General features: G+C 46.1%; 1 protein-coding gene across 2 annotated transcripts in view; it reads right to left on the bottom strand.

The window, feature by feature from the left end:
* Window positions 1–26410, bottom strand: part of Adamts17 (ADAM metallopeptidase with thrombospondin type 1 motif 17) — a 299178-nt gene that overhangs the window by 88179 nt on the left and 184589 nt on the right. Inside the window, exons 13-16 of one of the 2 annotated variants that reach the window (XM_060367298.1) lie at window positions 18343–18509; window positions 10810–10937; window positions 4580–4700; window positions 526–594 (exon numbers count right to left, since the gene is read on the bottom strand). In XM_060367298.1, coding sequence (XP_060223281.1) covers window positions 526–594; window positions 4580–4700; window positions 10810–10937; window positions 18343–18509 — 485 coding nt within the window. The remainder of the gene's footprint in view (window positions 1–525; window positions 595–4579; window positions 4701–10809; window positions 10938–18342; window positions 18510–26410) is intronic. The other variant, XM_060367300.1, reaches the window with a different exon arrangement.

Below are 26410 nucleotides of genomic sequence, written 5' to 3'. Positions count from 1 at the left end.
CACTCAAGAAGCCCATAAGTCTAATCCATGCTTTAGCTGACCCCTGGAATGTGTGGCCAGTCCAACCAGGTCAGATCAAGGCTACTGCTTTCATCTCCACCAGGAAAGCACCAAGATCCCTCTGCCAACAGGAAAATCCAAACTGGTGATAAGGAGATATAGCAACGTCCTTATGAGGGAGGCACAGATCAAGACTGGCTCCCCTGTCTTTGAAATAATTGCTAAGGAACCAGATGTGGTTGATAAGAATACAAAGCCAACCACAGCACCCTAGGCAATGTTTTTGTCTAGCCTCTCAATTTTTGGTTCTTTTGTTTTTAATCTTGGTTTTAGTTTAGTTTTTCACTGCTGCCAATTGGTCTGTTAGGTGTCCTATATAAGCAGTCACTGGCCTTTGTTTTACCCATGGCTTCATTCACGATTCATTCTCACTAATTATAGTCAGAAAACACTCAGGCATGTAAGCAAGATCCCCACACCAAGCATGTCACCTTTAGGACCATGCCGTATAGCCAGGTCTCTTACATGAGAAACACTTGGGAATCGCCTTTGACATCACACACGTGGACACCTTCATACAAAGATTGTTCTTGACTGAGAAGAAGAAAAAGGTTGCAGTTGGTTTGTGCCCATTTTAGCAACTGGTCTTGTTCCCCTCAATCATAGTGGAACTATGGTTTACAATCATCATATAATCACAAACTAGCCCCATGGGAATGCCATTCCCCACACCTAGACATGGAGCATAAAACTCAGGATGTGGCGGTGGCTTCAAGGCTAATTACTGAAGATTCACCATGATGTGCATCTATCCATATTCAAAAAATGGAAGATCACTTCAGCTTCTCTGTTAGGAATCTACTATTTCTTCAAGAACAAAGTGCAAAGGGGGTCAGAGCCTGTCAGGCATCCTGGCCTCAGTGGGAACTTTGGTCTAGTTGCATCCTGGATGTCCACGGGAAACAGACACCTTTCCAGTTCCACAGATCAGGATGGAATAAAGATGACAATATTTCAGTGACAAGTTAATGCATGAATGCAATACCTCACAGCATAAATTTTCAACCTACTAAATTCAAATAGCCTAGCCATCTCAGTCCTGTTGAAGGCATGAGAATTTTGAAGCCAATCCATTAGAAAGCTGGTTTGAGTTGATTCTTCCTACCTAGGAGTAGATAAAAGCCTTGTCTGTTCAGGACTGGGAGGGGGTGGGTTGGGGGCAGCAAACATTCTACATTGAAAAAGCCAGTTCCCAAGGCAAGGGTTTGTGGTCTTCCATCATAGATTTCTTGCTTATCTAGGGCACTGATGCATCTGCCCTGGCTTCTCAGCTCAGGGGGTTTTGTAAGCAGACCTGGGAGAGTTCAGGCTGGGGTCAGGCCTTTATGCAGGACCTGGCAGTGTTCCTGCATTTGATGTTGGTTTATCTCTTTGTATGGCATTTTTCTTTGATACTCACCCTGAAGGATGATAAGACATTCCTCCCATTTTCATTCCTCAGAGCTGGGCACTGATGAAAGCTGCCTTCCTATCTATACCAACAAGATTAGCAAATCCACTTGGTTGGGGTCACTGAGGTGCCAAACGACTTGGGACCGCCATAGGATTTCTTTGCCAAGTCTCATTCAAATTTACAGATTCACCTTCAGCCAGAGTGTTTTTTCTCTACCCTGGCCGCCATTTACTTTTTAAGTCACTTTTTATAACTGATCTATATGCAGGCCCTGGCAACGTGCCTCACCTTGACTGTGACCAATGTGGTGACTGCAAACGTTAATGTCTATATATCTGATATTGAAATGTATACATGCCAAACAAATGTTCCCTGTATGTGTTTGGTGGGGGGAGGTGTGCAGTTTACTCAGTGTCAGTACTCTGTGTTTTTAGTATATCAAATCCTAAGCAGCCAATAATTACACACATGTGAAAGAACATTGCACACAGATTTTCAATAAACAAAACCCATACTGACGTGACCTTATGGTCACGGACTCCAACGGTGGAGATTTAAAGTTCCAAAGAAAACCCCTACCTTGTGCTTTAATATTAGTATATGGCATTTGGAAGTGCTCAAAAGTGACAGGTTCACAGGTAGATGAAACTAATGTTTGTTTTCCTTCCTCTGAAGTGTTGTTACAGGTTCTCTAACCTAGCAGCTAGAAGTAAGCATATTAAGCTAAAGGTCCTGGTGAGACGGTTACAAGGGAGCACCTTTTGGAGTTTACCGTCATGGGAGGCTTACTTTTACAGCCATAGAAGTCCATCCTCTGCAGGGGGACACACAGATGGAGCCTAGTACTGGCTGGGTAGATAGAGGAAGGTGGGTGAGAAAAGGGGTATTGCTGGGGAAGGGTGAAGCATATTCCTAGGCCAGATCAATGCTTTTGTCCTAACTGCATTGTCTGACAAGTGATCCGATCTGGTAGAGGATTTCAGAGGTTGAGGGAAAGCCTTGTACTATGGAACTCACCAAGTGACAGCTGTGATCATGCTCAAACCCTCATGCAGAATGACATGAGGTCAATCCCACATGGTGGAAGGAGAGAAATGATTTCTAAGAGTTTGTCCTTTGACCTCCTCATGTCATCAAGTTTGGCAGCAAGTGCCTTTACCTGCTTATCAATCTCGATGATCCTAAATAAGGTCTCTAATGCTTATATTTATCAAAAGAAATCAATATTAAATAGTAGACCTTTGACAACTGAGGCAGTTTTATTCCCAATTTCAATAACTACATAAGGCAAACCCAGGGTGCCCGGAGATGAAATGATATCATATACTCCAAAACAAACAGCAGAAATCAGATTAAGTTTTAGAGCTGTGATGTCCAAGGAAAACTTCTGTGATAACAAGGATGTTCTCTGTCCGACCCAAGACCCACCAGCCTGCCTGGCAATGGGGAGCCTGAAATGTGGCCATAATATTTAGGTTAGTTTAATTTCAGCCAATTATGATTTACATTTAGGTAGGCTTGAGTGGCCAGTTCATTTTGCACTGGACAGTTCAGTTCCAGAGGGCACAGTCCCCCAAAATGAACTCACTCCAGTGGTACCTTCTTCCATTTCTCTCTGGAGCAATATGATGAAGCAATAGATTCTGGAGAATCTACATGGGTGTAAATTCTAAACATCAACTTTATTTAAAAAACAAAACAAAACATTCATTTATTTTGTGTGTGATGTGTACTTGTGATGTGTACACATGTGTAGGTCTGTTGTGTACCATATGGATGCTTCACCTGTCAATAAACAGCTGATTGGTCTATAGCTGAGGCAGGAATTAAAAGGAAAGAGTTCCCGTAGAGAGGATGAATGCTGGGATAGAGTGAAGGGAATTTGCTCTGGAACACTGATGAGGACAGACACATGAAACCAGAGCAGAGGTAACCAGCCAAGTAGCAGAACTCGGAATAGAATGAATGAGATATTATTTATGAGCAAGTTAGGGAACATGCCTAACTATATTGGCCTAGGCTTTTGTAACTATATTTAAGTCTCAAAGTCTTTATTTCTGGGAATAAGGGCATGGGTGAAAAACATGGGTTACAGAAAACCCCCTTCAACACACATATATGTGCATGTGCCATAGTATATACATAGAGGTCAAATGTCAACCTGTGGGAGCTAGTTTTCTATTTGCACCAAGTGGGTTCCAGGGATTGGAACTCAAGTCACCTCTACGCTTTGTGGCAACCTGTACCATCTGAGCTATCTTTCAGGCCCTGAAATTCTGTTTTTAAATTTAATTTTGCTTTCATTGTTACCTCTGGGTTTGCTTTCACAAGATCCTGAATAGCATGTCCTTTTTGTAGTTTCTAGAAGAGATGTTCCTGTAGACAAAGCTTTCTACCCACATAGAAGGCATGTGCAGACTTCTGCCTTATCCTATGGGCTGTTCTTTGAGCACTGTTCTGTTCTCTCAGTGGGCAATCCGGTCAAACTGAACTGACATGTTTCTATGCAGGGCAACTTGTAAGAATTAAAACAGATGTGTTTCAGCTTAGGTTTACTCAATCTTCATTCTCCAGATAACATCACTTCAGGTGACACTAGTGAGTGGACTCTCATTAAGGCTTTGAAAGATCTCTTTGTAGGTTGTTTCCCTTTCTCATTCTTTCCCATAGATGCACTACTCCCCACCTGACTGAATGTTGTAAGTTGATATTCTCTATGACAGGAGACCAGGAAACCACCTCCTGTTTCTGGACAAAGCAGCCAATGGCTGGAAAGGTAGTGCAAATGGAAAGATTAAGAAGACTCGGCCACTGGGTATGGTGGCACATGCCTGTAATCCCAGCACTCTGGGATGCAGAGGCAGGCAGATCTCTGAGAGTTCAAAGCCAACCTGGTCTACAAAGGAAGTCCAGGAGAGCCAGGGTCACACAGAGAAACCCTGTTTTAAAACAAAACAGAATAAAACAAAACACAACACAACAAAACAAACAAACAAAAAAGAGTTGGCACCTGAGAGGTGACATACAAGAAGCCATGCCACCATTAGCACTGTGGCAAAGAAGATGAAATATACAGTCTGTGCCAATGGTCCTGTAACCATCACAGTCCTTAGGCCCAGTGCTCACCTGTCCCCCGGGAATGGCTGAAGTCACCCTTCACCACACGGCAGGTCTTGCCATCCCCACTGCAGACACCACACCTGTCTTCTTTAGCTGCAGACCCAATGATGCCATCACAGCCAATTTTCTAGAAAACCAAAGAAATGAGTTTAAGATTTATTAATGTTTTAAGCTGATTCCCTGCAGGACTGTTTTCTCTAAAAGGCATAATGGTGCCTGGGGGTTCTAACACATTTTAACTATTATTAAATTTACAAGAAGGAAAAGAAAATGCCCAACTGGAATTCAGATCAGGTGTTTGTGTTTTTATCTTCTTATGAATTTATAAAAATATTTTTAAAAACATGTATTATAGAATGAAGGAGTCCTGCTACCCTAAAGCACCCACAAGAATATCATCCACATATCTCCAAGAAGTGGGGACTATCCACCTCTGCCTCACCACAGAAGAAATGTCAGGATAGTGACTCAGGTAGCCGGAGGGGGGCTGTGGTCACACCATGTTACACCTTATTTCTTACTCTGCAAAATTGCTCAGTGGAAACTGACAAGGTCTGAGAGATGGAGCATCCCAGCTCAGACAATTTCCCACGGATAAAATATTCTCTGAGGTTCTGCAGGCCGCTTCTGAGTCTCACGGCTATTATATCCAGGCTGTTGGTGGCACAGCCACAAGCCAGCACCAGATCTGGCCCTTCACCCCAGCTTTTTAGTCTCACGTGGACCTGCTTCCTTTCAGTTTCCTCATTCCTGTCACGTGTGCTCCCCACTCTAGGTCTTTCTTCCACTGGCTTCCTGTGATTTCTAAACCACTCCCATGCTGTCATAACAACCCTCTGGCTTCATTGCTGGCCGCTTGCCTTGAAATTCAGTTAGGGTTCCCTGATTAAGCAGCTTCGGATGCTCTACGTAAACATTCCACGTGGTCCCCATAGCTTCTCCCAGCGGCAGTGCAGGGAGCTTTGCACATCAGTGGTGAGCAGATGTAAGTCATATGGCCCCTTAGGTGAACAGTCATTTCCTCAGGCTGGGACAGGCCTCCAGGTTCTGCCTGTGCTGCCTGTTGTTAGTTTTGTCACCTGTTGCATTTAGAAGCCAGGCCTGCAGGGATATCCATGTCAGAACAGCAGCAAATCTGAGGCCTGAAGGGCAACAGCCAGAGTACCTTGCCAACAGGACGCTTTCTCCCTTTGCTAAAGTCGGTGGCAGAAGTCTATAATATGCTTGGCAGGGACGGGCTCTTTTCTTCTGAAATGGAAGCTACCATAAAGCACAGTTACAGCCATGACTTCTGAGTGTTAGTGGAGCTTTAACAACTGCATTTATGAGCCTCCGTGTTCCAAGAGAACAAGATGGCCAAACCCAAGGAAACTCTCAACAGTAAGTGGTCTAGAGCCTTCTGCAGTGCCTTGATGATCTTGGGTTCCTTTCATTTACCCTTAAGGAATCTTCAGGACACCTACTTCTGAGCTCTCAGATTCGGACATGTGCTGCTCAGGGGGCTGTTCTTCTGGAGAAAGTTAGCACGTGTGGCACCTAAGGGACAGGAGAGCCTCGTGGCACAGCTAAAAGCTCAACATGTCCTGGAACTGGCAGGCTATGCATAGGTTCTCTTTGTATGCCTTCAGTTGCCTCTGGGGTGCATACAATGTAAATGATATGTAAATAATTTTATATTGTTTGTAATTAAATAATAATAAATCGGTATCTGTTAATGATGATGAGAAAAAAGCTTGCATATGTTCAGGAAAAAGATAATTTTTTTCTGAAGTAGTTTGCATTTAGAGTTAGTCAAATCTATAGACAGAATTTGTAATATGGAGGGCTGGCTGAATACTTCATCCAAGGCAGTTACGGGCTACCTACCACCACGTCTAACCTGAGGACAAAGGTGGGTAAGAAAGAGAAGGCAATGCGGAAACACGCAAATACATTGGAATGTGTTATGGTTCTTGTCTGTTTCTCTCCCAGCTCTTGTGACTCTTCCTTTCTCTTCACATCCCCAGCTGCCTAGGAGTGGCCAGCTCAGTGCCAACCTTCTAGTTCTCTTTGACTTCCTTAGTAATTCACCTTCTCCATAGAATTCAACAGCCTGAAGCCTTAAGCCCAATTTTTCCTCTACTCCCTAGAAACATATAGTCCCAAGAGTCTGGAATTCTAGACAAGGCTGTATGTAGCGTGTCATTTCATCTCCAAAGATGCTCCAGTCAGACACTACCAGCATGGCTTGAGAATGATAGGCATGCTCATCCTTGCCTCAAACCTCTACGCCATTTGACCATGCACAGTTATCTGCCTAGCCCCATGTTTTGTCTCCTGATAACATCCGCTGTCTAATTCCTTATGCTCAGGGCCACTCTTTGCTCCTTGCTCAGGATACATACACATATATACACACACACACACACACACCTGCTACACCATTGATGCTAGGCTCATCTCCATCTGAGGACACTTAATGAGAAGACCCTTGACTATGGAGCATTGCCACCTAACACATGCACACCGACCCTACAGTGCCAACCCATCTCTCACCATCTCAGATTGTCCTTCCCAATGGTTACAATTGACTGTCACCTTGATTAGCCTGAGAAGTGCCTAAGAGATTGGTAAATCAAGCCTATGGTTTACCTTTGTGGGTGTTTCCAGGGATTAACTAAGAGTTAACTAGAGAGGAGACCCAGTGAATCCCAAGGTAGAGAATCCTGGTAGAATGAAAGAGGAAAAGGAGAACAAAACAAAACAAAAAAGGAGTCTGGCATAGGCATTCTCTCTTGACACTGGTTTGAACTGCTTTGGCCCTGTTAAGCTTTGTCTGCGATGGTGGACTGAAGCGTCTAACACTGAGCTAAAATAAATATTTCCTCATTTGAGGTAGATTTTTTCAGGTATCAGGTATTATAGACAAAGTATCGCTGAAGTCTAACTTACTTTGCTTCTCTAAATGCACCCTGCAGCTAATTACCTCAGGGGAGCAAGTCCCCCAGTGCCTCTTAGCAAGGTGAGCTTCCGTAACAGTCTTCTCTACTCGGGCTCTACCACAATCAATTTTAGTGGCCCAGAGGGCTTTGCTCCTCTCCTTCAGGCCCTCTATCACAGCTGGAGCAAACCAAATTCTCCCTGGGTCTGATTCCCCTGGATTAGGCCTGTCTCCCACATCCCATTCTCCTGTGTTTCCATGCTGAGACTGAAGCAGATTCTTGCCCTCTTCTGCTGGGAGATCTCTGCCCTTAGCTCCAGCAGGGTTCTCCAAAGCTGTCTTCTACCTAGAGGACTGGCATACCACCCTGTTCAGTCCTTCTCATCCTTCTCAGTCATGCTTCCCTCGCTGGCTTTCCTAGGGCAGCATCTCATTTTCTCCTTCACATCTACCAGGCCTTTGTGGGTTTGGTTGTTTTTTGTTTTTATTTTCTTTAGGACTATTTGGGGACTTAAACATATACTTTTATTAATTATTTGGGTATTTCATACAGTACACTGTGTTCATACTCACTCCTTACTCTGCCCATATTCACCCTGACATCCCTGCTACCTCCCAACTTCCCATCCCCATTCTTTCCCTTAAGGTAGCTCATGGACTCAATGTTTTGCTGTTTATATACTCATGGGTGTGATGCCATCCATTGGAGCACAGCCACATCCTTAGAGAAAAATGATCCTCCACCCCTCCCCTTTGGAGGCATCAATGGCAGATAGCTTCCCAGTTAGGGGTGGGAGCCACATGAGTCCCTCCTACCTCCATGCTATAACATTAACTGGCTTGATCTTGTGCCAGTCTTGTACAGACAACCACAGCTGCTTAAGTTTGAGTGTAGCGGTCCCACCTGGGCCAGAAGACACTGTTTAGCAACACTCCTCCCCAATATTTGACTCTTAGAATCTTTCTGCAGTACTCCCTGAGCCCTTAGGGGAATGATATAGATTGCCTATTTGTGGCTAAGAACCCTACAGACACTTACTGGCTGCCCTTTGATCAGATGTGAGTTTCTGTACTAACCGCAGTCTACTGCACAAAGAACAATCTCTGATGAGAACTAAGCATTGCACTCATCTGTGAACAGAGACATGAATTTAGGAGGCAGTTTGATACTCTGTTCATTTAGCAAATTAATAGTAGCAGCTTTACTCCTGAGACCTGTGAGCTTTCCTGCCATGGGTTTTTGGCTAGATACAGTACTAGGTACGTGTTTTCTTCTGGGAGTAGGTTTTATACCCAGCTAGAAAGTGGTTGGTTACTCCAATAATATTCATGCCACTGTTGCACCTATGGGCCTATCTTTCCATGCTGGTCATCATTACATTAGTATACAGGATTCCTATCTGGGCAACGATCTGAGAAATTCACTGTCACAGTACATGGCATATTCTCAGGTTGAAAAGCCCGAGATTAAATCCAATTTCATGGGCGTGCTCATTGGCACAGACCACTAGGAGCAGGAATACAAGCTCCACTGGCTGGAGAATCTTAGGATTCTCAGAAGTACCTCCTTGCTGGCAAGAGTACTGTTGCAGATGCCTGCAAGGGGTTGGGGTGGCTCAGCTGGCACAAGAGCTTTGACTTGTAAAGCTGCTAAGCAAAAGAATTACATCATTGGTCTGCAATGTGCCAATGGACAGGATGATCCCGGCAAGCATGTAATTTAGAAAGGAAACAAAGCCTGCTAAGTAGGCTTCCTGAGAACTGTCAGCAATGTCTTGTTTCAGTAACAATGATAAGGGCTTTCTTCCTGCTGTCCAAGAACAGGGTCTGGAACATTCTTTGTTGTAAGAAACTATCCCCAAAGGGCCTTCTCACTCTGTTGTGCCCTTTTCCCTGGAAGGTGTTCTTGCTAAGACTCATGGGCACTCAGTGTATTTCTGTTTAATCACAAAGCCAGGCAATGCCAGAGGAGCCCGGGCCTTGCTAAATGTTCCTTTAAAAGATTAACCAGTCTGTGACTGGCTTGGGCTATGCAGGGAGAAAAACCCACTTCGGTTGAAACTGTTTGCTACAGGAGCCAGCTGAGATACTGCTTTTCCATCTGTGTCTTCCTCCAGCAGCTCTTGACGGGCTCACTGGATAGGGACACAGCAAAGGCACAGGGTGACAGTGGCTAGGGAAGGAGGCTCCCTCGGTACACTGGGCTGAAGACTTGTATTCTCCCAATTCCCATCATCCCCCAGGTGATATTATTAGGAAACTGGCCTTTGGGGCCTGATTAGGTCTCCTGATAGTGGAACCCTCACTGATGGAATCAGTGTTTTTCTAAAAGAGGCCCCAAAGGGCAGCTTTACCCCCTCCATCATGTGAGGATGGAACAAAAAGAAACCATTCATGTAAAGGGAGCCCTCACCAGAAGCGAAATATGCCCAATGTTGAGACCTTGGACTTCTGTGCCTCCAGCACTGTGGGAAAGATTTCCATTCATAAGCCGGCCTATGCACGTCACCACAGCTGCTTGTTTTAGGCTTAGTGTCTACTTGGGTTGAGCTCGGTCATCAGGGGATGGCCCCTGTGGGCACAGGTTGCTTTACCTGAGCTCTATCCCCCTAGCTGTTAAAAAGTCAGAGCAGTTCTAGCCCCCCATTTTCACTTCACTCCACCAGGAGATGCTCCTTCTGGTAGGTAAAGAGATTGACAACAGATAAACAGAGTACTTCTTTCTTTCTTTCTTTCTTTCTTTCTTTCTTTCTTTCTTTCTTTCTTTCTTTCTCTTTCTTTCTCTTTCTTTCTCTCTCTCTCTCTCTCTCTCTCTTTCTGTCTTTCTTTCTCTCTCCCTTCCTCCCTATTTTGGCTATTTGTCAATCTCCTAACAGATCATGAGTTGGGGATCTGTGTCCCAGAGGATACAGGACTCCTCAAATGCCAGGCACCTCCACCTCCCTGGACACTATCTGCAAAAGTGCTTGTTTAGTTCCACTAAGTATTTGTAAGTGAACCCAGTGCACTATCCACTCATCCCTCTTGCCCTATCTCATACTCTCCTGCTCATTGCATGAATCATGATGTCTAGAGGAATTTTCAAATATTTCCAAGAGGCTACTGATCTTTCAGCCACTTAAGCCCACCTTGGGCATGATGCTCAGTCACTACGAAGGGCAGGGCATGTGCTGGTGGCCACTGGCCACAGAGGGCAGCACAGATCTTTGTGAGAGAACCTGACCCTCAAAGGCCTCAGCTCCACCACAGACCCACTCTGAGGGAGAGGGAACCTTTCCCCACAGGCCCACCAAGGACAGTAGGAAAAGCAGGTCACCTGGCATCTGCCATACACGCAGAGGTCAGTCTCGTAGGGTCCGCAGGGTGTGCCATCCAGGACCCTGTCAGCCACCAGCAGCGGCGACTCCTTCCCAAGGGGTGAGCAGTAGAGTTCACACGGCTTATCTGAGGAGGAAAAGGTCGGTCGGTGGCTGTTGGTATGGGGAGGGGTATGTGGGCAATGCTGGGGGCAAGCATATTGAGCAATGGGCCCAATGGAGGAGCGATTAGTACAGGTCCAGGCCTCAGTCGCTTAGGCCTGTCCTCACCACCTGAGGACACTTAAGACAGCACACAGACCAAGATCCCCTGCCTCAGTCAATGGGAAAGCAGGCAGCTCCGTGGGCTCCCTCCTCTTGGTCCTCCCATTTGCAGAGACTCGGCATTTCCTTTTCATTCAGTTGTTAAACACTGCAGCTGCACAAAGGTACCGTTGTAAGCTAGCCTGCCTGTGCATTCATGACTGCGTGTCAAAGTTGAGGCTGGGGCCTGCTGCAGTAGTGGTGGGAAAGTAGGGGAGGGTGAACAAGAGTGCCCCAGGGAGGGGAAACAGGCCCTGTGGGTCTCTGTGACAGGGGTTTTCCTAAGAGCTTTGGTGTGTTTCCCCTAAAAACTGTTTTAGCGCTCTGTTTCCCACTTGCCCCTTGCCCCAGCCGCTGGGTAGTAACTGCAGAGCTGTAATATGAACCCGAAGGTCCTGGAAGAAACTGAGCAAAGGGCTAGAAAGGGGACACACACAGAGTACTAGGACAACTCGTGAGAGCCATGTCAGCAGCTACAGGAAAGTTCCTGTTCCCACTGCTTCTGGAACAATGTGAGTTGGGAGAACACACTACGTTTCCCCACCTTTGTTCCCTCCGCCTGAGAATCCCTCTTCCTACTCAGCTTTGTAGGAAGCTCCTACCAACCTGGAAGCTTTCAACTTAGAGCTCTCTCTCCTGCCATCCTGACACAAGAGAGGCTGGGCATCTCCATGTGCACTTGCATATATATATATATATATATATATATATATATATATATATATATCCACACAAGCCCAGGTCACTGGCCATGTGCTGCAGAATGGTTGAGCAAATCCTAGATATGAAGGGATTTCCTGTGAGGCAGGCTCCATTGAGAATGTAATACCAAAGGCTCCAAGACCCATGAGAACCTCAGGTTCTGAAACCTGCTGAACTCTCACATGACACGACAAACAGAAAATCCCCCTCCTGACCTCATGCGACAGGAGCAGGCGCACTAGAAACTAGAAGACTATGTTTAGGCTCTCAGTGAAATCGACATTTAGGTTGGTGTCCCATCACAGCCATAGCTCACTGTGTATATGCAAGTACTGCCAAGTCCAAAATAACCCCAATCTGAAAGACTTCTAGCTGTAAACATCTTGGGTGAAGGATTTTCCATCTACACCTTCAGCCTGGAGTACGGACCCCCTTAGGGGACAGGGGACCGTGCTTTCATCTTCTCTTCCCAGACCAGAATTGGAACTTGAGTTCATAAGACTTAGTAAATACACTTGGACAAATGAGTGGATCTTGTCTCAGTAAGAATACACCTCTCCTGGCCTCCTCTGCCACCTAGCCCTCACCTACTCATTGGATTATTTTGAAAGAAAACCTTGAGAGAGCCACAGTGCCTTATGCTACCTTGTTGGGCTCTCTGTCTCCACCATCAGCCTTCCCCAGTGAGTCTGTTTTGGTAGTCTCCAGGAGTGATGGAGGGGTACCGGAAGAGGTTGGTAACCAATGTGGCATTGGAGGGTCTTGGAATCCCAGTTGGAGAGGACTTGTCAGAGCAGACATGCTTTATTACCCGGTCTCAAGGGTTTTCATGTTTGCATGACAGCCCGTGAGCAACCAGCTCTGTGGGCGGTCACCTGAGAGTCTGAGAAAGAAACTCTCGGGATGCAGGTTCAACTCACTTCTTCCGTCTAGCTGGAAGTGAAACAGCTGTCTAGCTGGAAGTGAAATGGCCAACTGCAGGTCGACTCCAGGCCAGTCATTCATTCATCAAGGTTGCCTGAGGCACCACACCCCAAGCACTCTATAGGCAGTGCTAAAATTGGCGAAGAGTAACAGGTGCTCTCAGGGCCCCAGTGGCAGGAGACAGGTTGCATGGCACATGGAGGGCAGCTCCTGTTCTAGAAGCTTATTGGATGGGATTAACGAGAGGTTGCCAGGGGTGTGAGGCTCCCTGGGACCACCTTAGGGGTACAGCACGGCACTGCAGTCCGAATGACCTAGTGTGTCTAGCGCATAGCAGCGGTACATTCTGTGCCACCTCCAGGTCAGACAGCCGGGACACCTGGGCCCTAGAGCAGAGGTCAGAAGTAGAGAGTCCTTCGTGAAGAAGTCGCTGAAACTACAGGTCTAATTCCCTTTAAGGCATCACTGAGGGCAACTGACTCATTCAACAGCAGTAACGATAATGATGATGATGTAATAAAGAGAAACTCACGGGCACTTGTGATCATCTACACGACAGGCCAAGTCGCGTCTACGCCACCCAGTGCCGTGTATGTTGCCACTGTCCCGTTGAACACATGAGCATGGGGCTCACAGAATACATACAACTCTTCCAACCCGGACAGCCACACTCTGTTCTGATCTTTCTTTTGACCGTCACTGTTTACTCTGAATGAGGAACCCTCAGAGCCCCAAATACCAAGGGATAAAATGGCACTGCTGAAGACAAACCACAACATTCATAAATATTTATGGTGTCTGGGTGTATGCTCTGATTTGAACAAAAATGGGAACGGGGTTTGGGCAGGAAGGCAGAAACTGTTGTTCTGAGGAAAACTGGAGTCTGTGGAAAGTTCCAGCATGGAAAGGATAAAAGTTGTTTGTTTTGGTTCCTTGGTAGAAATTTCAGAGAAGCGGAGACTCTAAATCAGGGGAAGTAACTTGAATGGACACATGTTGGCTGTGGTCTTAGGCAAGGGATCCTCCTGAGCTCGACCTGCCTCTGAATCTGCCATGTCCAGATGCTGCCCTCCAGGTCAGACAGCCAGGACACCTGGGCTCTAGAACAGAGTCAGAGGTAGAGTGTCTTTATTGGCTACAACTTCCCACATTTGTCTACCGCCCTCCCCTCCCCCACAGATTACACTCAGAATGTAGCGTGTCTTACCTACATTATAGCAAGGAATAGTTCTTTTTCCCAAAGGGACGAGGACAGTCCTTTTAAATCATAGAAAAGGGGCTCAGAGTTCCTCAAATCTCTCTACTAGTCCCCTCCAGGCTGCTATGAGTGGGAAGTTAGACTGCCAAGAGAAAAGGTCTCATTAAGTAACATGAATTGTGGGTCTCAGCTCTGAACATGGAGCAAGACCTTTGCATTCCTAGGAGTCTAGAAGGAAAGGAACCCTTAAAAGTTGTATAGCCACGCTCAGCAAGGAAAGATGCCTGGATCGTGCCTCCCGTGTGGATAGTGTGTGCTTAGATAAATTCTGGTGGAGGCTTCTGTCTGGCTTCTCAGAGGCCTGACTGTTGGCAAGGTCTTCTCACTGACCAGAGGAAACCATAACCCAGGCAAGATAGATGGGCTCTGAGGCCTGAGAACTGGTGATGGCATCAGCTTAGAGCTCTGGAATTCCTCCTGAGCACCACAGGGAATGTGGACACTGGGGCCCAAGTGTCCTCCCTGATATCTCTTGGATTTGGTTATAAAGTCTTTACTTATTTTTTTTAAATTCTTTTATTTTTATTTTTATTTTATGTGCATTAGTGTGAAGGTGTCAGATCCCCTGGAACTGGCTTTACAGACAGTTGTGAGCTGCCATGTGGGTGCTGGGAATTGAACCTGGGTCCTTTGAAAGAGCAGATGGTGCTCTTAACCACTGAGCCATCTTCCCCCGCCCCTAAAGTCTTTACTTATAAGGCAGAGTCTACTTGATGTTGAAGCCAGATTAAGTGCTTCTCTAAGTTCCATCTTGTTTTCTGTCTTGGCTGTTCAAAAAGCTATCCACTAGAATTTCATAACCAGGACATAATCACATACCAGGAGTTAGCCAATTGGATCAATAGAATCCACCTGACTATTATCAGACCAATCGGGGTCTTTCCTCACCATGACCTGGACCCTACAGACAGGTTTTGGTTAACTGGCGCAGCACTGACTACCTGACTACAGCCAGAATAGCCATCTTTTCCCTGGTAACTCAACATTGGAACTCTATGAAACAGAGAGGCCATGTCTCAATGCCTGGTAGGTCCCAGAGACGGACAGCCATGTTATTTTATTTGTAATTCAGAAATATGTAAAGCTCTGAAAGTCAGTGTTTTCTTATATGGGTGGCAAACTATCTGACTGTAAAACCAACCTGTCCTGACAGGACTGAGTACCCGGCTCATTAGAGGTCTCTGGAAGGCTGTCATGTGTCCCCTTAGGTCCCAGCTGGGCTGTTAGTATGTAGCTGCTGAACCATCATTGCCTTACAAACACTACAGAGCTCTGAGGTCTGAGCCATAACTGACTTCATAGGATTCAGAGGTGGGATACAGATTTACTTAAGAGGAGCTGTGAGTTTCCTTGGTAGAGAAGGTTTGAGAAAGGCACCCTGAAGTACAGGCAGGGCTCCAATGATAAGTCCTAGAGGCCATAGAAAAAGGGCCTAATATCTTGGTTCAGATCTCTTGGTTCCAGCCCCTCATTGGTCCTTCAAGAACACCCTGCATCTTTGTCACAATGCTTCTCCGTTTCTGGGCTGCTTGGCTGAGTATGAGTCGCGACTCTGACCTTCCCATCCCTTATTTGCTTGGATGCTCAGACTCAGGGTTGGGGGCTGTCTGCTGTGTGAAGGGAAGGGGCTGGGAAAAGCCGCTTTGTCCACACACAGCTTTCCAACACTTCAGTGGGCATGGAGCCTGCGGTTGGTCTGGTCACACAGGTCTGAACCCTTGAATGTTTCTGCTGTGACAAGGTCCTACTGGGAAAGCAGAAACCGACTTGGCAAGTGGCCACCTCAGTGGGTTTCTGTCTAAAGGCTTTTCCTCCTTGGGATCTTTTCTAAGGAGAGTCTTTGTCTCCCTTTGGAGGTGGAATGGATTTGTGGTCCCGAGTCCTCCTTCGGAAAGTCTACCTCTGTAAGAGTTCTTTTTAAAAGAGGGGAGAGAGAGAGAAGAGAGAAAATAGTGCTTTACTGAACTGTGCGTCACTCGCCAAAGAATTCTGCAGCAATGGCAGTGCTATGAATAGGGGCAGTTATAATGGGCTGCAAGGAGCCAGAGCCCAACCACAGGGATCCTATCATGGCTCAGCTAGAATTGTGCCTTTTAGAAAGCGGGGTTTCAGAACCATGTCTTTGAGAAAGAGGGGTTTCAGAAGAACACTTACCATCAGTCATCTGAATCAACCACTTATTATTTCGTTGTTGCCCTTCTGAGATGCTTTTTAAAAATGCTGGCTTCTGTTTATACCGAGAGAAATGGAACCACATACGTAAGAAGTCATGGCAATTTTCGCCCCAGAGAGCGATGGGTCAAGCTACCCTCGCAAAGCCCTGAACGGAGGTCTCTCCTTCAAAGGCTAAGCACCTCTAGTCTATAAGATATCCTTATCAAATATGGCTGGCCTTTTCAGGTCAAAGCTTTTTGTTACAGCCAATTATATGCTACGTGGGTAGACTGGAATAAAAGGCAAAATGGTGAGAAAATGCATTCTAGACTCATCAAAGCCCCCAAGGAGCCTCCCCATGAGATCTGGGCAGTCAGCAGTCTCTGCTATGATGACAAGAAAACCGAAGCCTTCAGCCATTTGACACCAGTTAGCAGTAAAACAAAGTATAAGATAGGGTTGCTCAAGCGGAACTTTCACCCTGAATACCTGAAGCAAGAGGGTTTAAAGATAAAGCAAAAAGTAACAAAATGCCGCCTCCCCAGAGCTGAGCGGAAATGTTCAAGGGGAAAGTGTGTCTCAGTTCTAATGCTTCTGGCTTTAGGAAAGATGGAGAGGACAAATGGGGCCTCAAACCATCTTTAGCTGGCTTTCTGAAGACAATAGAAGGCTTGGTAATGGGTGGTGGCTCCCATCACAGCAAGCTGCTGCACTGGAACACAGCAGCTCTCTCTCTCTGGTAATGTCTCAGTCCCAGTCAGGGGTCCAAATATGCCTGAGGTAGGGAGAAGCCTCTAGGCTGCTCATGAACCACACTAGCACCCAGGCAGAGGAAAGTAAGGGTACCTCCAGCAGCACCCCCTGTTTTGGGAGAGGAAAGTCTCCTCTTTCCTTTCCCTTCAGACAAAGTTGGGGTTGAGAATGCTGAGCTCCTTCCAAATTCTGCTGGCCAAGTGAAGGCAGACCCAGCCCCTCAAAGGTGGTGTCCTTTTAAATCAAGGAAGATGTCTGGGCAATGAGCTTTCTTTTCATTTAGAAGTTCCCAGTTAGGCAGGTCCCACCAAAGCTGCCGTGTACTATTTTACAAGACAGCTCAAATCAGAGGGGTCAGGTTGTTGGGCTAAGAGCTGCAGCTCTGAAGCTCCTGTTTGCTAGGGATAGCTGGGCTTCTTCCCCAAAGCTTCTTATAATTGCAGGTGCCAGAAAGGAGACTTTACGGGGAAGAAAACCAAGGCTTGGCACCAGAATTCATTCTTCTGCAAGAAGAATGGAAGTTAGAGAAACCAGACTCCGTTGCATTAGTTCTAGGGGTCCTTCACTGTGCCCGTGAGTTCATGCTTCCAGCCAGTGTTTGAGTCCTGAAAGTCAGAGGGTTATTCTGAGTCAACAGTGTCAGCTATAGGCCCTAGATGTCACGTAACCTGTTGCCTCCCATCCTTTGCAGCTTCCTTTTCCTACTCAGATTGTGACTATGGAGCTAACTTGTGTCTGGCTTGTGGTGTGCTTGATAAATGGGACCATATTGTCAGGATTACAATACAAAGTCACGTTCCTTAAAGCAGAAGGGTTTAGGTGTTGGGCTTTTATCCAATGTCCTGAACTACGCCTTGGGTTGTCCTCACCTACAATGACCGGACATCATAGATTATAAGGAGAGATGACCCAACACCTAGACTTGCTTCTTGGTGCTGGAAATTTGGTGGCAGCTTATGGCATACAGTCTCTTGGTGAGGGAGAAAGTTCTTGGAGAGAAAACATGACCTGTGTTCTTTACCCTTTTTTTCCTAGATTGTACACAGTTCTCAGAAGTCTCTCAAGTACTCCAGGCAAAGAGTAAGGTGAACCCAAATGAACCAAAGAAAGCAAAATGATGCACACTCAAACACACCCTTCTCCTCTCGATACGTCAGAACATAGCATGCTGGGAAATAGATGCTAGCCTGCTTGCCCTGTTGCAAATGGACCTAGCCCACTGCCTGCCTTTATGACTTGTGAGGAGGGGTCTCAAGTTGTTAGTATCAGGCCTCACCATTGCTGGAGCAGGGCCCTGGCTAAGTTGGGCAGAAGACAGGAGTGTTCTGAGATGGGCTAGGCTGGGAGTTGAGGATTATGAGCATCCCCAAGTGAGTTTTACAGTTCTTGGGGAAAAAGGAGGGAGGCTACAAACAAAGGAAGGGCCTTATGCATTTACCATCAAACACCACTGCTGTCAACAGGCCCCTCTTCTTGCTGCTCAGTCGGTCATGAGCTTGGCACTGCTGGTCTCGGAAGCTGGGCACACCCTTGGGGCAGGGCAGGTTCTCACAAGCGGCATGTTCTACGCTTGCACCTTGGCAGTGTGCGCCTCCAGGCCCAGGGCTAGAAGAAAGAAAATATACCTTAGCCAGCTGGTCTGGTGGGAACAGCAGAGATGCCGGGGTGCTGCCAGGAGGTGGTGGGCAAGGTTTCCAGAGTAACCGTGTCTCTCCGACACGACTACATCTGGGTGAGCCCCGCCCCGCACCAGAGGCATGTTCAAGTGGGCCAGCAGAAAACTGCATCACAGGACTGTAAATAAGGGTCATGTGGAGACAGGATACAGTGAGTATCAGTTCAGCAAGAGCCATAAGTCCCATCTTCCACCTGGATTTAAGACTTGCTCCTAGGTGACCTTGAAAACCCCAAAGGAAATTTTGGCACTTAAAACATTTTTGTCACTAAAGTGAAGACCCTTAAAAACACTTTGATATGTTCTACAAGCCTCCAAGTTTTAGGAGGGATGAATAAGTAGTTCTCATTTACTTTACAATACAATGGGGCAATCAGTTCACTCATACATAGTCAGTTTCTGGACACTGGCCAGTTAAGTCCTAGCTCTGCCCACCATAATCAGGGCAAGAGTGAGGTCAACATGTGACCTGGATTCCTCGAATGTCATGTCTAGACTGACTAAGTGGTACTTGGTTCTAGAGAATAAGCTGTGTTCACTGGCCAAGTCCACCTATCTGAGGCTCATCAAGACAGGATGGCAAGATGCTGGCTGGGATGGTCAGAGTGTAGCTTTACTTAGCTTCTTTGAGAGGTCCCAAGGTGTCCTTGAGGGACTCAGACCTAGTCAAGATCAAGGCTTCCACACATCACCATGGTACCAAGTTCATGATGATACACTATGTTACTTGCTTTTCATTGAGATTAACATAAGAGAGAAAAACTGTGCACCAAGGGTCTTGACCTGCATTTTGTACTCACAAACCAAGTGTGGGGTGTAGGGGTGGGTATTTCTTTCCCTCTCTTGCCATTCACAGGTCCACAGGCCACCCTCTGATCGTGATTTTAAAGGAAAGATGAGAGAATAGAGAGTGGCATCCATTTTTATAAGTATCTACACTAGATATCAATGAACCTTTTCCATAAAGGGCCAGAGAATATGTAGTTTTGCTCTTTTGGGCCACACGGTTTACTGCAGCAACTGTTATTGGGACAGAAGCAGCTGTGGACAACGTGGGAAGTAATGGGTTCAGCTAGGCTGCAACAAAACATTATAAAAACCTTTGTTAGAACAGATGAGACCACTGCTCATGCTCCTTCCACTATAGGGGAAGATGGGAAAATCACACACTGATGGCCCTTCGAGAGGTCCTGAGTTCCAACTGGGCCCAAGTTAAGACTTCCACCCTGGCACCCTGGCTCATGGGCACACAAACACATACTCACTATATATAAAAATATAAAAAATTTTAAAAAGGTTTTTTAAATGCAGCCATATACAGAAAACCCTAAGAGAGATGGGAAGCAGAGATCTTGGCAAAGCTAACTTCCTTTAAAGGCCAGTCCTTTAAAGGGCTGGTGGAATCTGAAAGATGGACCCTGTATTCTGTTGTCTGCCTAGAACATCAGGCAATCACACCTCAGAGAAATGATCATATAGTGAACTCAGATAGATGCAACCTCACACCATATCCCCAAGGACTCTGGGCTCAGTTACCAAGTACACACAGAATGTATTTCTGTATCAGAAAGCAAAAATAGAAAGAACAGAGATGTACTGGGTCCCAAAAACCACATGGGGTACCAAAAGAGACACTTTCATTGTGATAGGTTAAGTTTTTATGACCGGGGACCAAGAAAAGATGCACAATATAGCATGTGTCTTCTGGTAAACTGTCCCAAGCCAAACCATGTCCCCTCTCCTTAGTTTCTATGTTAAAATCTTACCCTACCCTAGCACCTCAGAATTGTAACCTTATTTGAAAATGGGGTCATTGAAGATGCAATTAATTAAGATGAGGTTACAATGAAGTACAGGTAAAAGTGATTGAACAAAAGGTGGAAGAAGGTAAAGAGGAGGAGAAATGAGAGGTAGAGAGTGAGAGAGATGTCATAGAAGACAGAGTGAAAAGCACCAGGATGTCCACAATGAGGTAATCCGTCTCTATCTAGACAGCTAAAACTATCATTAGGAACTGTTTGAATGTGGGAGTATATGTCAAAGCATGCAGATTCCTGGCTGGTACACTGTAGTTAACGTTGGTCTACTTCATCCTTTAGGATGGTGGGAATTAATATTCATTCCGCCCCAAGCACCATGAAAGATAATCAAGAGCTTGACGGAGCTAGGATGTTAAAAAAAGGGGGGGAGCTTATTTACCAAATATCTAGCCCCTGTGTTCCAAGTCCTGACTGCTGCTTCTGACCACTGAGCTATAGACACAAACTGATATTGCTGAAAGCCCGACAGGTTACATGGTTTCCAGGGATTTACAAAGATCAGCTTCTCTGCTTCTAACTACCATTTTCTTTTCTAAATGCCTATCAATTTCCAGTACAGTAAGGGCTACATAGAGAGATACTGCCTCAAAATAGATAGATAGATAGATAGATAGATAGATAGATAGACAGATAGATAGACAGATAAATGGCAGACATGTATACATTAAGTAATTTAAAAGCAATTGGATCTCCAGAGGTTAGAAAGCTATGATGGATGGCCAGGAAAAGATCAAGGGTCAGACAAGACCTGCAAAGTCTTAAACTTTTACTTCTGATCACTCCTTGCATAGAGATATCATTCAGCCATAAGCAAACAAAAGAAAGGAATCAAAGACAGCAAATCTGGACCTACCATAGACTCAAATGTCCAATTTCCAGAAAAAAAAAATCACACAGCACAAAAACAAAACAAAACAAAAAAAAACAAAACAAAACAGAAAAACATATCTCATTCAATGGTTCAATGGAACAAAATGTATCAGCAAACTCCATCCCTGATGATGCTCAGGTGTTAGACTTACTAGACAAATACTTTAAAACAACTGTCATAAGATGTGAAAGAATGAAAGAAAAACAGACACGGGGATACGTTGCATGAAGATGAGATGGAGTTATTAAAGAGAAACAAAGATAAAATTAAGGAACGAAAACTGCAATCACCAGACAGTGGTTAGCAGGCAGAAGAAAGAACCCACAAATATCTCTCTCTCTCTCTCTCTCTCTCTCTCTCTCTCTCTCTGTGTGTGTGTGTGTGTGTGTGTACATAAACAATTAAAAAAGGCAAACAGAAATGTGGAAGAGCATCTTCCAAATTCTAATGAAATGATACTCAGGGTAGCATGTGAAGAAAGTGTCTCCAGTTAAAAACAGGCTTGAGGCTCAGCTTTGTTAATACAAGTTTCTAAAGGGGCACTGGAGAGGGGCAGGCTTTCCTCCCCATTTCTCCCAGTACACTGCACTAGCATCTTTGGGAAGCATCCTCCTGCATGCCAGTATAGGAGCATAGGAGCCCTTCAGGCAAATTCCTGTCCTATTCTGCAATGCATCTCTTCTCTGACGCCCACCCTGCCTTCCTACAGGGTTCAGTTTACAGGTTTCCCCTTTGTCTGTGGGCCCGGCTGTGACCTCTCTGAGGATGCAAACAGAGTCTCAGGTGTGTGAGGGGCATCTTCACCCAGGAGAGACACAAAGACTATGCCTGCATCTCTGAATCCTGTATCCATCAGGGTTCTGGGTGTCTCTTAGTATCTATTTCCCACATACTCTCATCAATTTCTGTATAAAGCCAGGATTTCTTTCAAGTATACCTACTCTGTTCAAAATGTCCACGGGGGCTGGGGAGATGGCTTCCTGGCTGAAGCGCTTTACACACAAGCATGGATAATGGAGTTTGAAATCCCAGAGCCCATGCAAATTCTGGATGGGAATATGATTCTGCCTGTAGTTTTAGCCTTGGAAGACAGAGAGAGGGGATTCACCAGAGTAAGCTGGCTAGCAGAAGTGGCCATATCAGTGAGCTCTGGGTTTGACTGAGAGATCTTGTCTTGAATAAGGTGGAGGAGCTATAGTAGATGGGTCCCAACATGACCCTTGGGTCTCTGTATCCATGTGCATATAGGTGGTACACAGCTACATAGTGTACACACGCACACACACACACACACACACACACACACACACACACACACACAGAAACAAGATTTATGCTCAGAAACTGATATCAAATAATCACCGTCATTATTTTGACCAACATGGGAAAAGAGGAATACAACTAGCTTCACGGCCCACTGCCTAAGTAATCCCCATACCACGTGTGGCAGGATCACATGGCCCTCACTCCTCGTGGCCAGCTCTATAGCATGGTTGTTTCTCAAATTTACAGTTTTGCTTCCTGCAGTTTTCAGGGATGGACAATCAAACGTGGTCTAGAAACATAAAACGGGGATTGCTACAAACATACGATTAGCAAGTTTCAAATGCCCTTAACGTAGCAAATAGTTGTGATTGTTTTGTTTATCATTGTTATTAACCCCCTACTGTGCCTAACTTTAAAGTTAAACTTCTCAGAGGCACGGATGTATAGGAAAAAGCACAGCATATATAGGGTTTGGTATTATCCATGGTCTCAGCTAAGGGGGGCGGCCACTGCAGGGTCATGGGGAGGGTGTGGCAGGGGTCATGGAGGTCGACACAGGTGGGACCGTGTTTACCTCGCATCCCATGCTGGCTCACCTGGATGGATCCCGAGTCATCCAGGGGAGCCTGGGCTTTGGAAGATGTTTTTCTAGAGCAGCAAGGGCAGGGAGGAGAGCCCGGATCCACATGTGCCGGGCGTGAAGCAGAGGGATGGGGACTCTGGTTCACCCTGGAGGCCCTCTGAAGCCATTCAGGGCAGATAAAAACAAAACACATCCAGGAAGACTAAGACAACAAAAAACCCAGCAGGACGTGGCAAAAAAACAACAGTAAAAATAAGAGTTCATAACAGAAGAGCTATTCCCTTTTGAGAGCTGCTAGTGGGACCTCATCTTTTGCTCAGATTTCCTTCAGAGAACTAGAAGGCCCAGGCCTGTGGGCTCTACAGCATATGCTCCCTGGCTCCATAGGGCCTGTGACAGGGAGGTGCCAGCAAGCTGAAATCTTACCATGAAGTCGGGAGCAGCTACCTGAGGACACATAGAAGACAGTCTGAGCAAAAAGTCAGAAGAAGTTCTTGGCCACACCCCTCAGATGCAGAAACCAAAGGTCCAATGAGGATGGAGGATGACTGTTAGGGGTGTGAGCTAGGGGTAAGGATGAGAAGCAATGCAGAACTGCCCATCAATTGTCAAAGGATGGCCTGACATAGACAGTTTGGCATGAGGGTTTTAAAAGATGCATCTTCGGGGCTAAGTGAATGGCTTACTGCCACAAGGACGGGGGTTTGGATCAAAATGCTAGGTAGCCATGGCAACTCATTTGTAATCCCAGAACTTGGGAGGCCGAGACAGGCTCTCCAGAGTGAGACAGCTAATCAAAGTAGATGAGTTGTTGAGTTCTGGATTTACGTTAGAGACCCTGCCTCAACACATAAGGTGGAGAGGGATCAAGGAAGATACCGCTGTCCACAGGCATGAGCACAGACACATACACATACACATGAACACACATGCACTTACACACACGAACACACATACACAAGTAAAACAGACGCATATCTGATGTCAATCCTCACCATTTAGACTGTCTTCTTTCAGCACCTTCTAAACATTGATACAGTTGAAGCTTAGGTGGACAGACACTAAAATGGCTTGAACAGGCCTTGCTTGGGCACCTTGGGGCAACAGCAGTTCCAGCGTTAGGGTCTCCTCTGATAAGTATCTAAGCCATGAGTGTAACTGCTGCTAAGATCAGACAACTCATTTTTTTTTTAAAATGAATAACCCATAGACAGTCCAGGTCACACAGCGGGGACTCACTGGGGACACAAAGCCAAGCATATTCAGAAAACTGCCCTTTCCCCTGCTGAGTACTGAGTGAGTGACTAGCCGCTCCCCCCTCTTTGTTGTGGCCGTGGGGTGACAACACTGCAGTGGCCCTGATGCACCAGCCTCTCTCTTCACGCCATCCTGCAGGTGTTGGGATAGAGTGTCACATGGGCACCTGAGCCTTTCTGTCTGCCTCCCCTTTTCACGCAGCATCAGAATCCAAAACAGAGATGAATTTTCCGCTAACTCTAACCAAGAGCGATATAAAGAGCAGGAAAGAACAAAGTTAGGAAGCTAGTTGAAAAACACGGGTGCTTCCCAGTGTACACTGGGAAGTAATAAGACAAACAGCTCTAAAAGCCAGGACCAGGAAAAAAGGGTGGGGTGATGGGGGTTGGAAACTCTCTCGCCAGTATCTTTGGACAGTGAATAGAACAGCTGCAGAATAGAGGGAAAGGGGCCAGGGATGTGCAGAGAAAACCATGGGGAGAGGCTCATGGGACTGTTCCAGGCTGTATACAGCGGTGAGCTCTGGCCAGCCTCTCGAAATATCAGGGCAGTGAGCTGTCTGATTTAGGGAGTGAGACAGAGAGCATGTTATTTTGGTCAGAACTTGGCTCAGAGGCCATGATCAGCTGTGCTTTGTAACAGTCATAATGGAGGCCTTGTGCAAGATCAGGCCCTACGCTGCAAGCCCTAGTGCCTACAGTGCTGACCCAGTTGCTTCAGAAAAAACACCAGGCCTGCCGGAGATCCACCTGCCTGAAGTCTGACTTTGTTTTTCTCCTCTCTCTTGGGTTGGCTCCAGGAAGGTAGGATGGATTCTTGTAGAACATTCCTCAAGGAGATAGGAAACGGAGCTGAATGGTCATAGCAAATAATCAGACTGACTACTAAGGCATCAATATTACAAGAGCAAAACCAGGTCATTTTTTTAAGTTGAAATAGGCAAGGCTGGGGTGACATTTCTGGCTGTGAGTGGTAGCACTGCAGGGGAAGGGTGGGCTGCATGGCCTGGCTTTTTAGAGCATCCATGAGGTGACACAGGTAAGGGAGCTTATTGGTGATCTATTATCTGGTGTGACGGTTTTAATCTTCGTGTTTCTCAAAAGAAAAAAGGGGTGTGTTTTGGAGTCCTAGGAAGGGTAGAAGGATTGCTTCTCCTAGGAAAACAGGCAAGGAGATGTCCTAGCATATTTTATTGAGCTGTAGACGTGGAAGAAAAGGTGGAGCCTGTCCTAGGCCTTCATGAAACCCCAAGGCCAATGAGAACGAAGCAAAAATCAAGTGAATTAAAGTATAAGAGATTTGGCAGCTGCAGTGCTACGAGGGGGCTAAGAGTGAAGCTGACCCCTACTTTATACAGCGTGGTCAGGGAAAGGGCTTCTCTGGGGATAAGAGATTTACACTGAGATATAAACAAAGGTAAAGGGAAGTTAGGGCCAGTAAAGTACTGAGGAATGGTCCTGAGTTGGACCATTGTGGCTGAAGAGTAGAAAAGATGCTTCAAGATTGGGGTAGAAATGAATGGTGGTCATGACAGCCTGGAACACGAGGACATCACTTCATTCAGAAAACGAGTTGTAGGGGGTAGGTACTTCAGATCTTAAGCTGAGAATATCTTAGACTATGCGGGCCTGAAATCCAATGGTAAGTGTACTTCCAGGAGAAGAGAAGGAAGAGAGACCACATTCAAGTGCAGATAGACTGTGGCATTTCTGCAAGCCAGGGAGGGCAAAGCCCGCCAGAGACCCTGGAAGCCAGAGCAAATACAGGAAACACGTTCTCGTTCAGGCATTTAAGGAGAAACTGATCCCATAGGTTTCTGTGTTTTTAGAGAAATTATCAAGCCATTTGTTACTACCTACCTGTGTGGCCTAGGACAAGTCATCTAATTGCTGACTGACTCAGCTTTGGATCTGCCCAGTGGGGATGAGAAAGATGCCTTTCTCACAGAACCACCTGGCTAATAAACAACAGAGCCCTGCCGTAGGGGGTTGATACACGGTGATGGTGGGGCCGGCTCTCCAAACTTGTTACCAA

The sequence above is a fragment of the Meriones unguiculatus genome, chromosome 14 (assembly GCF_030254825.1).
Source record: "Meriones unguiculatus strain TT.TT164.6M chromosome 14, Bangor_MerUng_6.1, whole genome shotgun sequence".
NCBI lineage: Eukaryota > Metazoa > Chordata > Mammalia > Rodentia > Muridae > Meriones > Meriones unguiculatus.
This window is presented reverse-complemented; position numbering and strand designations above follow the sequence as displayed.